This window comes from Apis laboriosa, unplaced genomic scaffold, assembly GCF_014066325.1.
Source record: "Apis laboriosa isolate Shangri-la unplaced genomic scaffold, ASM1406632v1 scaffold14452_cov158, whole genome shotgun sequence".
NCBI lineage: Eukaryota > Metazoa > Arthropoda > Insecta > Hymenoptera > Apidae > Apis > Apis laboriosa.
Genome location: NW_025221536.1, coordinates 238,983 through 252,496, shown reverse-complemented (window position 1 = coordinate 252,496; position 13,514 = coordinate 238,983). Strand labels below are relative to the sequence as shown.

Sequence of the window (13,514 nt, the reverse complement as noted above, 5' to 3'; positions counted from 1 at the left end):
AAATTTTACAAATCTATATTTGAAAAATATGTTTGTTTAAAAAAAAAAATGTTTGAAAAATATAGATATATCTAGATGCATTTATATTTTAAAGTTTTTCAATATAAAGTCAAAATAAAAAAATAATTAATATTTTCAAATATTTCAATATAAAATTAACAAAAACTCTGTAAATTTCCTCCTAATAAACAAATTTGTTTCAAAATTTGTTTCAAAATATGTAAAAAAAAATATTCTTTAACAAAATATTCTTATTAAATATAATATACGCATAAAAGTCATCTGTTTTATTTTTAATTAATTCTATTATGTCAAAAAAACTACTATAGTATCTATCATTTTTTGTAATGCACGTAATTTAGTTTCACTTTTTGTTTCTCCTAAAGCAAGTTCTACAATACTAGGACATGTATTTATTCTCATAGCTATAATGATATTTTCTGAAGATGGAATACATAGAGATGTAAAATCTAAACCAATATCTATCAATATATCTTCAAATTTTTTTATTAAATGTTCTATACATTCTTCAGAAACATGATTTTGATTTGATGGAATAACAGATAAAATTCTTTCAATTATTTCTTTACGTGTTTCATCATCATATTGAGACTTAAATTGAATATGATATTCTGATAACTTAACACCTAAATTAACTTTTTTAGCTGTAGGTAATTTTGAAAGTTTAGTATATTGAGCCTTAGCAATTTTATTAGAATTTTCCATTTCCGGATCAATATTTTGTTTTTTTTTGTCAAATATATCATTTAAATCAGGTACTAAATCAGTTAATTTATCTAACATTTTTTTAGCAGCTTCCTGTTTAGCTTGCTTTTTCGTTTTTGCAACACCAATTTCTTTAAGAGTTGCTACTTCACATTCAATAGTAAAAATCTTTGCATGTGGAGGCCCAACATCACTAATTTGCTGATACTTAGGATCTTGTAAATTGTTTTCAACACACAAATCCTATAATAATTATTAATACATATTGATATTATTACAATGAATCAATAATATTTAAACAGATAAATATGACTTACTTGTAAAGCACCAACTGCATTAACAAATGGTATATCTGGTGGAATTCTTGGTATTTCAGGAATTGTTGGTGGTAAAGGTGTTCTTACAGGTGATTGAGCTGGTGATGCTGGTAATTGTAAATAACCTCTATGTGTTGCAATAATTTCTAGCATTGCTTTTGCAGCTTCATGTTTTGCATCTTTCTTAGAACGTCCAATACCAGAAGCAGTAAGATCATCACATTTTACTTGATACGCAAAAACATTCATATGTGAACCTCCTCCATCATGTATAAGTTCATAATTAGGTGTTATCTTATTTTTTACCATCATTTCTTGTAAAATAGATACTGGTGTTTTACTCATTTTAAATACAGATTGCTTAATTCTATCTTTATATCAATAATATCAATTTTATAATCACTTTTTATTAATAATTATTATAATTTTGCATTAAATTAAATTTATAATAAATTATTATAATTTTGCATTAAATTAAATTTATATGATTTTTATTGATATATTTATATATACATCATATTATCTGTAAACAATAAAAAAAACTAAATGAAAAATGATAAAACTAATGATAAATATATTGATAAATATGTAAAAATAGAAAAATTTTTTTTTCATAAAATATTTAAATTTATAATACAATATATTTTATCAAAAACAATTATAATTCAAAACAATTATAAAAATAAACAAAATAAACAAAATAAACAAACAATTATAATCATTATAATATATATAATGAATATATTAATAATTTAATTATAATAATAACTAATATTGTAAGAAAAACAAATCAACATTAATTATAAATATATATAAAAATAATTCTTTATATATAATAAATATATATAATTCTTCACAAATTATGTTGTATAATTGTATATTTCACAATATATTCTACAATATTTTATTTAATAAATTGTATCCATAAAAATGTTCAATCGATTTTTTTTTTTTTTTTTTTTTGCTAATAACGTAGAATACTTACCTCATCTTGAAGAAAAGATATCTTTCAGTTAAATTATAAGAACTATTAGTTAGAAAATAACTCATTCCAAAAAAAAGTGTTTATTCACTTCATAAATAAGGGAAGAATAGGATAGATCACTTTTGAACTCTTATGATTTGTTTACAACATTAAAAAAAAAAATTTACTTCAATTCATACCAATAAACATACGAAAAAATTCAAAACTAGTTTTTATAAATATTATTATTATATGCATATTTTATTATTTTAAGAATCTACATTTTTGATATAAATTATAAATATTAATATAAAGTCTATTAAAATACTTTGTTACAAAACATATAATTGATTATTATTGATGCGTCACTATTTTGTTTTTATATCAAGATATATGATTAAGGCAAATTTTAGTGGAATTTAAAATGTTTTTAAAATAATGTTTTTAAAAATAAATATTTTAATAATATTCAAATATTCAAATATATTTTTAATTAGATTAATAATTAATATAGATTAATAAGTTAATACAATATTGTAACGTAAACATGTTTCATTTATCAAGTACATATTAATTATTTTTTAAATTATTTTATCTTTTTATTTTAATTTATTCTTATTTAATATTTTTTATACTAATTATTGATTATTTTAATATTTTAAAATAATATTTTAAAAATTGTACAAGAAATATTGTATTAAATAAAAATATTTATATTTTTTATAATATAAACTATTATATTTTTATAATATATATTATTATATACTGAAAAATATAAATATATTATATGTACATACGAAATATATTAATAAGCACACTATATATTCTTTTTTTAAATTTTGATTTAAATTTATATATTATAATTTTATAGAACATGCTGCTATCTAGTTAGTGTATGGTATACTGTACTGGTTTCTAACCTCGTCAAATTGTGTTAATGTAAAACGTTAGTAAGGATTTTTAATCTCATCATATCGTGTTAATTATCATTAATTTTAACATCGATTGGAGTGAAATTTTATCATTGTAATATTAATTAATATATTTCTATCAAATGTGTATAAATACGTTATAAAGATCGCAAAAAATCTATATTAAATATTCAAACAATGATAAATTTAAATTTTTCAAAAATTTGGATTATAGAATTTAATGCTTTATATCATTTAAGAAATTATAAAAATACTTTAATACCATTTAAATTAATAAATATACACAATAATTTTTTATTTAATTTGAATAATGTAAATAAATTTTCTACTGCAAATATATTATTAAAAAATAAAGATCGATATAAAGAGAAAAAAAAAGTGATACATATTAATCTTGATGAAATACGTAATGTTATAAAAGTAGAAAATATGATATCACGGTTTGATGGAACAATTAAAAAATATAAAGATCAAATGATAAAAAATCTACCTCTACGTACAAGAATAGGTGCTATAGAAGAATTAACTATAACATTTGAAGGTGAAGAACATAATCTTGAAGAGCTTGTAGAAATTAATCGTAAACCTAATATGATGATATTAAATGTATCTGCATTTCCACAAATAATTCCAAATATTTTAGAAACTTTATCAAAATCTCAAATGAATTTAAATCCACAACAAGAGGGTACAACTATTTATATTCCAATACCTAAGTAAGTTTTCTTAATATTAAATGTATAATTTATTATTTTTGTTTAATCTATTAATATTCTTATAAAATTTAATAGAATTACAAAGGAACATAGAGAAGTTTTAACAAAAACAGCAAAACAATATTTTAATAAATGCAAAGATATTATTAGTGATATAAGAAATGAATACATTAAAGAGTTGAAAAATCATGAAAATGCACCAAAAGATTTAATTTTTAAAGCTGAAGATTATATAAACGCTACACAAAAAGAGTATGTAAAAAAAGCAGAACAATTATTAAAATCAAAACAAAAAGAACTTTTAGGAGAATAATTTTAATTTTTATATTTTATATGTTTGCACAAACATAAATATAAGATCATATATTTTTTTGTTCTATATAAAATTCTAAAATATATATATATAATAAATATTGTATATGATATAATATTATTATTATTATTGTTGATTGTGTTTTTATCATATTTTATTTTAGATTATATTAATAATAATTTATTAAAATTATTTAAATATTAATAATAGTTTGTTAAAGTTTATATTANTATAGATAATTGATAATTGAATAATTATAAAATAGAAATTTTATAATAACATTTTATAATTAAATTTATTTATTATATAAAAGACAATATATATTATAATAAATATATTATTATACTATATAAATAAACAATAGGCAAACTATTACACATTATTATAATTAATATATATTTTCTTTTAATATAAAAATTACAATTTTTATTTTTTATATAATTATATGTAAATATTATTATTTACATATTTTTTCTGATATATATATAATTATACATTATTTATATAATTAAAAAGAGCTTTGCAGAGAGTTCTTGTGGCAGTTTCTAAAATTTCTTTTTTATGAAAACTTATACTAAGTCGTAAGAAATTATGAGATTTTTCTAAATATGAGAATCGTATTCCAGGAATAGCAGATACTTTAAATGTTTCTTGACACCATTCAATAAAATTACTACCTTTTATATCTATAAGTTAAAAAAAATTAAATTTTCTTTTAATATAAAAAATTTATTTATTATAAGTAATTTAAAAATATGTTACCTAAGGGAAGATGAATCCATACAAAATAACCACCTTCTGGTTTTTTATATGAACAGCCTTGTGGTAAACAATGATCTAATATATTACATAATATAGATAATCGTTCCTATATAAAATACATTCATTTATCTATTTTTTTTAAATTCAAATGTTTAAATTTTCTTGAAATATCTATATTTAATTTTAGAATTTATTTAAATTTATTAAATATGCATATATATTGATTATAATCTTTAAACTTTAAGTATGAAATAGAAAATACTATTCAAATATAAATTAATAATAATTTAATTCACTTCATGAAACATACCTTATATATTTGTATTAATTTATCGAGGTAATTATCTTGTATATTTAGTTGTAGTAAACTTGTGACAATACCGAATATATAATGATTAACAGCACCACCGCTGCATAAGATTCCTCTATTATAAAATATTAATTTATAAAAATCGAATAATAATATATTAATTAATCCCTAAAAAATTTATATATCAAAAATATTTTTTACAATTGTAGTTCTCTTAACAGTTTATCAATTGATTGATATTTTGTTTAACAACTAAATCTTTATAAATACAATATTTCTATTTTTGAAAATAATGCGATTATAAATCACTTTATCATTTTTAAAATCATTTTTAAACTTTAAATAATTAACTTCTTAATATCTGATTATTAAATTTTAAATTACTAATCATCGTTAAGATATCTACATATCTTCATTTGCACATTTTTCGCAATATAAATAAATATCTGTTATAAATAATTTCTATACTAGATTTAAATTCATTAGTGCTGTTAATTTAAATTTCAATATGTCATATATACATCTTAATATTAATAATTAAAGAAATGAAAAGAATAATAGAAAAGAAATATTATATTTACGATTGTCTAAAAATTTTGGCAATTCGTGGACTACATTCCATCCATCCGAAACGAAGACCAGGAGAAAAAATTTTTGAGAATGTCCCATTAGATATAATATTGCCATCTCGATATTCAGAATCTGTTGGTTGATCATAAAAAAATAATCGATGTGGTGGTAAACCATCTCCATAATATAATAAGTTATATACATCATCACAGGCGATTATTATAGAATTTTTTCGTGCTATTTCAACGAGACGCTTACAATTTTCTATTTAAAAAAAAGTAAATAAAAAGATCTTTTAAATTTTTAACAAATTGGACAAAATATACAAATTTTTAATTTACCAGCAAGTAAAGTTGATCCAGTTGGATTATGAAAAGTGGGTATTGTATAAAACATAGCCCAAAATATTTTTTGCTCATTTGTTAAAAAATTATGGTCACATTTCTGTTTCATAACTATTTTTTCAAATGCATTAACATCTACCATATCGTTTTTCATTGGTACTATATTAAAAATAATAAATAAATAAATATATAATTATTAAAAACTTTAATAAGAATTTCATATAATGCATTTTAAATATTAGTATGACTTGAATTCTCTACATTCTCTACATTCTATATATAAATAAAGATTAGCATAGATTTATTAATATTAGTCTAGATTTATTAACATTAATTAAATTTATAATATAAATGAGAAAAATTTGGAAAACATACCTGTGATTATTTTCATTAATGGAAATTGTTTAAAAGCATCTAAGGCTATCATATAAGTGACTTCCTCTACAAAAATTATTCCGTTTGGAGCGATAATAGTATTCAATAAAAGTTGCAAACCATGTGAAGCTCCACATGTTAAAATTAAATTTTCACGTTTCACAGGATCACCATAACGTCTAGTTAAAAATTTTGCTAATTCTTCACGACATTCCCATAAGCCTGCTGTGATGCCATATTGAAACAAATAATATTTTCCTTCTTTCTTTTCTTCTTCCTAAAATGAAATATTTTTTCAATATAACCATTAAAATCATTAGTAATAAATTAATACGTATTGTAATAAAATTATATATTTTTAACTTTTTACCAATCGATGATCTGTTGCTTTTTTCATCATTTCTACACAATATTGGAGTAGGTCAGGACCGGGAGCACCAACTGATAAATTCGTTGTTTCTTCTTTATAAACATTAAACATAGAATCGTTGTCGAAAAGATGTCTTCGATATGGATCACTTATTGTTTCCATTGTTACAAACTGAGTTTTTTTCAATAAATAATTCAATTAAGTTTTATCAAAAGCTTCAAAGCTAAATAAGCAACGAATTAACTTAAAAAACACTTTTTTTTCACCGTTTTATTTATTTAATTTATAAATCAAAATTCGATTCGTAAATTATATTCGATAATTCTTTTTTTATTCGTATTATAATTATTAAATTGTACAAAAACAGACGAAATATAGTTTATGTGAGTTTATCTAATCTGTATAATTGTACGTAACTAGTGATAACAAACGAAAAGATCGAGAGTGGGAAAATTACAACGTAGTAGAATCTCTTGCATGGTTTCATTCGTCTACGAACAATTACAAGAATTGTACCGTTGAGTGGGGGAATACCGGTCATTTAAACGTTTCAAATATTGTTTAACATTATATTTTATTAATTTGTTTTGTTCTGCACTATAATATTATTCAATTCAATTAATTAAATTCAGTAGTTCGCATTACTTCATTGAAATATTTAGCAACTTGGTTCGCGAATGAAAATTTGATACATTTTCTTTAAAATTTCCTGAAATAAATAAATATATATTACGATAAGTCGTTTTATTACGGTAATTTTTTTTCCGCAATTTATTGTAAATTTAAAAAAACAAATTTATTTATTTATGTATATCAAAAAAAATATAAAATATAATACATAATAATAATATAATAATAAATATGAAATGTTGGTGCAAAAAAAGAAACAAACTGTGAGCTCTCGTAAGAATGATGATGGTTCTTTATTACAATAACTTCTTTACGATATATAATGATATTATAAAGTTTTATAAGTTCTATGTCCACAACCGAATGGCAAATGCAATTCCTTGCAACTATTTTATCCCGGCTATCGAACGGTATTGTACAATTTCAAATTTACGCTTGCAGTTGTCACTGCTGATTTTACACGGAATTATAGGGACAGGAATAATGTCGGGAGAGGCATGTGGGAGAAAGACACGTTTTCTCATTCTTTTTTTTTTTTCTTTTTCTCGCGATACACGTTGATCCGTTCGGCAACACAATTATTGATACAAATATAATATATTACAGGAAAAAAAAAAGTCAACGTAATCATTAATAACGCTTAACGCAATGTACATTCTTTTTTATTCTATCATCCTTTACGTAAGAGCATGCATTCCACGTGCGACGAGATTAGAAATTCGTGCAATTTTATTATTATCAAAAATATATCGTAAAATATATTATTATTAAATAATTTTTTTTTCAAAATTGATCCCAGTTTTATCACAGAATCTCGAGCATTGTTAAAAATTTGATACTATACCATCATGAATGAGATCGTAAATCTCGTGCACGCTTAAACATGTTATTTTAACTAATCGAATACAAATGCCTCGATGTATCTATTTTTTTTTTTTTTTCTTCTTAAATTTCAAATTTGAACACGATCATATAATACGATCTCCCTAATAACGAAATATGTGCGCCATTTTTTATTATTTTTTCTTTTTTTTTTTTTTCTTCCGCGCGTTCCCTGTACACAACATGGCACGTCCTAATCCTATGATTACGCGGCACAGCACAACCCCGTATATAATTCGCATATCGGCGCTGCGCTTAGTTTATTTCGTTTGTGACGTATTTTCTCTTTCGTACGTCCCATTTTCGAAATGGAAAAGAAAACATACAGCTTACTTATTTTACTCAAGTACTTTCCGTTTTCTACTAATGTAGAATATCTTACGCGCTAATCACTAATCTATGTACAGACGCGTTTCTACGAATAAAAATCGAGATAATTGCGCTCGGCCGAGGCCAATTTCATTGGTCCCACATACAAAAGGCGATGGCATAAAAAAATATAGAGCATCGTTAAAACATTTTATTAAGTAGAGCCGCAAGACAAGAATCTCGGGAAACAAGCGTCCATTTCTTTCATTGTCCTTTTGAATATTTCTATGAATCCCTGGATTCCGATTGATCTTCGTGTTGCGACTCAAGAAACTCGTTACTATTCAGGCAGTAAATTAGGACAATTCGTTACTGGTACTGTCGTAGCTTACTGCAATATATATATATATATAGAGAGAGAAAGAGAAATAGAAGAAAAGAGAAAGCAGGAGAGGATAAACGATCGAAATGTTTCTTTTGTCCTCCGAGTAAAATAGTTCTTTGAGTAATAGTAAAACGTTTCTTATCACAGTCAAGGGGCGAACTGATATTCCGCACCACGAAGAGGCTTTAATTTTCGTCAGATCTTTAATTTAATTTCTGAAGAGCCCCGTGTGCAATTTTTGACAGCTCATGCATAATCAATCGCGTGAAATATACAATTCAAACAAAAGAACGAAAGAGAAGAATACAGGATACTTGTGTGTAATAATTTTTATTCTTTCGACAGACAAATGTCCACATCCGCGCGTTTAAAACAATTTTCTATATTTCAACACGTTAATATTATTAAAACAAAAGAAAAAAAAAACTTCAACAGATATAAAAAGATTAAACAAAGCGAAATCGCGCGAATGTGGCCCATCAAAGTTAAAAATCGAAGACAGAGATAGGAAAGAAACAATTATTTATGCCATTTACTTGCACATCGTTTCCCTAAACTTTTAATAGTCTTATACAAGTGGTAGATAGTACTTTTTCTTTTCTTTATTTACAAGCCACGGTAAATGGCACATTAAGATTATCTTTGCACTACTTGTTCATCGCACGCACGCTTTTTAATAGTTCATGACGCGCGTTACACGCGTGTATTTTTTTATTCTCTAATCAGCTCGTTGAAAAGTGAAATTAGCACAGTTTCATACGTTTTACATCTAATCACAATCAAACACGGCACTTTTGAGTACAAAGTGTCCTTTGTAAGTACACTGTGAAGAAGTTTCCTCAAGAACGAGGAGCCGGATACATTCGTGTTTATGCCATTTTACGTTCATGTATTCATCTGTTGCGCTCGAATTCATCTGAGACACTCGATCAACAAACGATTGAACGATATCCTGGCTTTCGAATTCTAGTATCATAATGTTATAGTTCATATCTAACATTATTTCACTTGAAATCAAACGGTCGTTTCGTTCTTCCTAAGGGGTTTCAACGGTTGCAGTTCACGTTCCAAGCGATCGAAATCGTTGTAATACTCATGATCGGATTCTTCTTCGGAACTCCTTTGTCTCACTTGAGACCCAAAAGTTCCATTGGTTAAAACCTTTTCCAGATCAGGTGTCGGAATACCTATCGTTTGCGGAGTTAATGGTCCTTCGTCCTGAGACATTATGTACTCTGGATTATCCAACGATGTTTTCCCTTGAATGGTGAGGAATTCAGGATACTTCCGGTAACCGTTGTTTACTCGCTTTGGTTCCATTTCTGGAGATAATAACAATAAGAATTATACGAATTATCATTTACATTCTAATAAATTTTAAATTCGAGATGATTTGGAAAAGATTTCGTGCTTACCCGTAGGTTTCGAGTCCCCTATGAGATCCATGTATTGCGTTGTATTCGTTGGCAATTGCGGCGATGGCATCAAATAATCGTCTTCGTCCAATGGCAAATCGAGCTTTAGATTACCTACTTGAGCTTGCTGATGAGCAGAGTTCACTTCACCGTCGAAACAATCATCTGTCACATCGCAATCTATGTACATAATAATAGAACACATTGTTATTTAATATTCCTATATTTATTTGTATCGTTATTTATCGAAATAATATTAATTCTATTATTGAGAAATTAATATTTTTTTAATATTAATTTTAATTATCTATCATTGTGTACATCCACAAGTTGCCATTATGTTATGTAATATATTAGCATTTATAACGATCGTCACTCCATAATGATTTAGATTACGATAAAAATTGATGATCTCAATTCTTTCTATCACAAGTAAACAACAATTTCATCCATTTGGAGATATTAATTATTAATTCTTATTTATAAATAATAATATTACACGATGCATTAATGAAATATTTAAGAAGATATTTAAAATTCTAAATAAACAATCAATTCACCTCTGACATCGATCATTTTCAACGGATCCGAACAATATCTCGAAGCTGTACTATCCGATCCCACGACATGTCCACAATGGCCGTTCGGAGGCGTGTAATGCCCGTGTTGTGCGGAATTTCCTGGTTCGTGCGATGATACATTTCCGTTCCTGTGATTCGCGCCATACCTCAACAACTCCCTGTCCCAATTTTGTTGATTCTGGGGCGTGGGAGAGTCGGCGGCTAATGGTTTTCCATTTGGCCAGCAAGGTTTCACAGGCGTGTTTGGCGGAGAGCCGGAAGTACTGGATGCAGAAAGTCCTGGTGGAATCGGAGCCCTGGATTTTGGCTGTAGATACTCGTCAGCATCTACTAAAGCCTCGGGACCGTCCATAGCTGATGCAAGATTTCGTATCATCTCCTTTTCGTCCTAAATAAATTATTGCAAATTATTGCAAATTATTAAAAGATTATTTGAAATTAATTGTTCATTTGCAAATTTTATTGTAAAATTAAAGAACAAATTTTAATATCGTATAATTAAAATTTGTCTATTTACGAATTCACTAACCTGCAGTGTATACGAAGGTAGTCTCATGTATTTATCGCCCTTGATAGCAAGATATCGGCCAGGATCTCTGGACATCTTCGCAAAGTCTTCCGCCAATTCTTTAAAACTAGGCCTCGATTCGGCGTCCAACATCCAACATTTGATCATGATCATATACACGTCAATTGTACAAATCGCCGGTTGAGGTAATCTTTCGCCTTTCTCCAATAATTCTGGCACGTTTCGGGCAGGCACGTTTTCGTACGGCCTACCACCATAAGTAAGAACCTCCCAGATAGTCACGCCGAAAGCCCAAACATCCGACTTGTGGGTGAACACTCGGTGTTGAATGCACTCCAATGCCAGCCATTTGATCGGCATCTTGCCACCGGCAGCCTTGTATTGTTCCTCGTTGATGTCCAACAATTTGGCCAATCCAAAATCGGTGATCTTAACGCAATTAGGCGTTTGCACGAGAACGTTTCGAGCTGCAAGATCTCTGTGAACCAATCTTCTCTCCTCCAAATAGGCCATCCCTCTGGCAATCTGTGTACACCAATTCAGCAACGCTTTCGAGCCAATTTTATCTTTGTATCTGCGCACGAAGTCGAGGAGGCAGCCCAAAGGCATCAATTGGGTCACCAACATCATTTGTGACGTCATGCAAACGGCCAGTAATTGAAGTAAGTTCGGATGTTCCACGCTGGCCATGATGTACGCCTCGTCTAAGAATTCTTTCGAAGTGTTCGCTCCTGTACCATCGTGCAAAACTTTTATAGCCACTGGAATCTTCACGTTCTCTCCTTCGGGTACCCAAACACCTTTGTAAACATTTCCAAAAGCACCGTATCCTAAAATCCCACCCTTTCTCATTTCTTCTTCCTTTATTATACGTAATTTCGCTAAATTTGGCTTCACGCCAGTTGGCCGAAGGGGTTCGTTGTCGTCCAAACCAGTTAATGCCATTGTCATTTTCACGGTGTTTTCTTTGGCTTTTGCTCGTACACGCCAGAAATACATGATGATGGCCGCCACCACTAGAAACGCTAAAGCAAATACTGCGACACCTGCTAAGATGGCCGGTTGAAGTTCGTTTTCTATTAAACCGGCGGTTTCAAGCGAACAATACGGTTCGCTGTCTGGATTGAAGATTTTGTGAGGATATTCGGGAGTACACGTTTCGGTGCAGTTGAAAGATGTAGTGTTCCCGTCTATATCTTCATCCTAGAATAAAAGAAGAGAAAATATTTAAACTTAGATAATTTTGCCAAGAAGCAAATGAAAATCTTAAGATATTTGAAGAATCATTCTACATTCTATTCTTCAATTTATTTAAATATTATTGATATTATCAAATAAATTTTCTTTTATAAATTAAGAATGAAGTATATCGGATCATTTATTAGAAATTAGAATTAAAAAAAAAAAAAAATGAGATTTACAAGTTTAGAAATATTTAAAAAATGAATATATACGTACAATATAGATCTTATAATTTCGACATTTATAACATTGATTAGGTCCCGGTCCAAAGCATCCTCGACACTCGCTGAAGCACGGTATACAAAGTTTATTGGCGTCTGCAAAATAATCCGCGGGACATTCATCTTCACACTGTTCACCCCTCTTGTATTTTGTACATTCTTGGCACACATGTTCGTGGAAACCGTATCCCGTGCACTTCTTGCAACGAGAATGACATTTGCGACAAACAGCCTTGCCTGCTAATGGCTTCAGTGGCCCTTGCTCTAGAGGACTCACCCATTCGTAGTAATACCCTGTAAAATAAAATTATTACATTATAATTTTCATTCAAGGTATGTTGAATTTTATTACAAGCAAATTTTGAAAAAAAAATATTCCATCTTAATTTGCATCTTAATATCTTAATATGTATTATTATACAGGTTTATCGAATATTTCCATTATTCGTAATATGAAAAAATTTTATAAAAATAATCAAGAAGTATCCATGCTTAAAAATTATTTAATCAGTTTTGTCATCCGTTACTCGATGTTCGAAATTCGAAATCGTAATTGAATTCCATAGATTTGGAATAAATTAATAACAATTTCTTAAAAAATTATGGATTCGAATATTAGAG

The 13,514-nt window shown here is 27.1% G+C and overlaps 4 protein-coding genes across 9 annotated transcripts in view; 1 reads left to right on the top strand and 3 right to left on the bottom strand.

Moving 5' to 3' along the window:
* Window positions 1-229: 229 nt before the first annotated feature.
* Window positions 230-1,527, bottom strand: LOC122721132 (interferon-inducible double-stranded RNA-dependent protein kinase activator A homolog). The gene is made up of 2 exons (XM_043948442.1): window positions 1,044-1,527; window positions 230-969 (listed from the first exon to the last, which is right to left on the bottom strand). The coding sequence occupies exons 1-2, from the start codon at window positions 1,386-1,388 to the stop codon at window positions 307-309; spliced, it is 1,008 nt and encodes a 335-aa protein (XP_043804377.1). The 5' UTR covers window positions 1,389-1,527; the 3' UTR covers window positions 230-306.
* Window positions 1,528-2,873: 1,346 nt separating this feature from the next.
* Window positions 2,874-4,007, top strand: LOC122721146 (ribosome-recycling factor, mitochondrial). Its single transcript, XM_043948463.1, has 2 exons — window positions 2,874-3,655; window positions 3,731-4,007. Exons 1-2 carry the CDS (start codon window positions 3,117-3,119, stop codon window positions 3,966-3,968), a joined length of 777 nt encoding a protein of 258 aa, XP_043804398.1. The 5' UTR covers window positions 2,874-3,116; the 3' UTR covers window positions 3,969-4,007.
* A 366-nt stretch (window positions 4,008-4,373) lies between these two features.
* On the bottom strand, window positions 4,374-7,086 carry LOC122721145 (uncharacterized protein YER152C-like). Of its 4 annotated transcripts, none has more exons than XM_043948460.1 (7): window positions 6,700-7,086; window positions 6,330-6,606; window positions 5,952-6,113; window positions 5,622-5,742; window positions 5,041-5,155; window positions 4,731-4,836; window positions 4,374-4,654 (listed from the first exon to the last, which is right to left on the bottom strand). In XM_043948460.1, exons 1-7 carry the CDS (start codon window positions 6,859-6,861, stop codon window positions 4,458-4,460), a joined length of 1,140 nt encoding a protein of 379 aa, XP_043804395.1. In that variant the 5' UTR covers window positions 6,862-7,086; the 3' UTR covers window positions 4,374-4,457. The 4 variants fall into 4 exon arrangements, with proteins under 4 accessions (XP_043804395.1, XP_043804394.1, XP_043804396.1 ...); XM_043948459.1 differs by having other exon boundaries at window positions 5,622-5,874; window positions 6,700-7,085; XM_043948461.1 differs by having other exon boundaries at window positions 4,514-4,654; window positions 4,731-4,805; window positions 5,622-5,874; window positions 6,700-7,085.
* A 517-nt stretch (window positions 7,087-7,603) lies between these two features.
* The window catches only part of LOC122721144 (epidermal growth factor receptor), a 166,062-nt gene continuing 160,151 nt past the window's right edge, over window positions 7,604-13,514 (bottom strand). For all 3 annotated transcript variants that reach the window (XM_043948458.1, XM_043948457.1, XM_043948456.1), the window contains 5 exons: window positions 12,889-13,187; window positions 11,431-12,633; window positions 10,881-11,289; window positions 10,321-10,500; window positions 7,604-10,227 (listed from right to left, as the gene is read on the bottom strand). In XM_043948458.1, the coding sequence (XP_043804393.1) occupies window positions 9,920-10,227; window positions 10,321-10,500; window positions 10,881-11,289; window positions 11,431-12,633; window positions 12,889-13,187 (2,399 nt within the window). In that variant the 3' untranslated portion in view covers window positions 7,604-9,919. The remainder of the gene's footprint in view (window positions 10,228-10,320; window positions 10,501-10,880; window positions 11,290-11,430; window positions 12,634-12,888; window positions 13,188-13,514) is intronic.

What these genes read in the sequence shown, in the direction of transcription:
- LOC122721132 (XM_043948442.1), bottom strand. Translation starts at nt 1,388, where the DNA reads ATGAGTAAAACACCAGTATCTATTTTACAAGAAATGATGGTAAAAAAT. An exon ending in ATGCAGTTGGTGCTTTACAA is followed by an intron (nt 970 to 1,043) that starts GTAAGTCATATT and finishes TAATTATTATAG; the next exon opens with GATTTGTGTGTTGAAAACAA.
- LOC122721145 (XM_043948459.1), bottom strand. Translation starts at nt 6,861, where the DNA reads ATGGAAACAATAAGTGATCCATATCGAAGACATCTTTTCGACAACGAT. An exon ending in ATTAATGAAAATAATCACAG is followed by an intron (nt 6,114 to 6,329) that starts GTATGTTTTCCA and finishes TTTTTAATATAG; the next exon opens with TACCAATGAAAAACGATATG. An exon ending in TGGATCAACTTTACTTGCTG is followed by an intron (nt 5,875 to 5,951) that starts GTAAATTAAAAA and finishes TTTTTTAAATAG; the next exon opens with AAAATTGTAAGCGTCTCGTT.
- LOC122721146 (XM_043948463.1), top strand. Translation starts at nt 3,117, where the DNA reads ATGATAAATTTAAATTTTTCAAAAATTTGGATTATAGAATTTAATGCT. An exon ending in ATTTATATTCCAATACCTAA is followed by an intron (nt 3,656 to 3,730) that starts GTAAGTTTTCTT and finishes AAAATTTAATAG; the next exon opens with AATTACAAAGGAACATAGAG.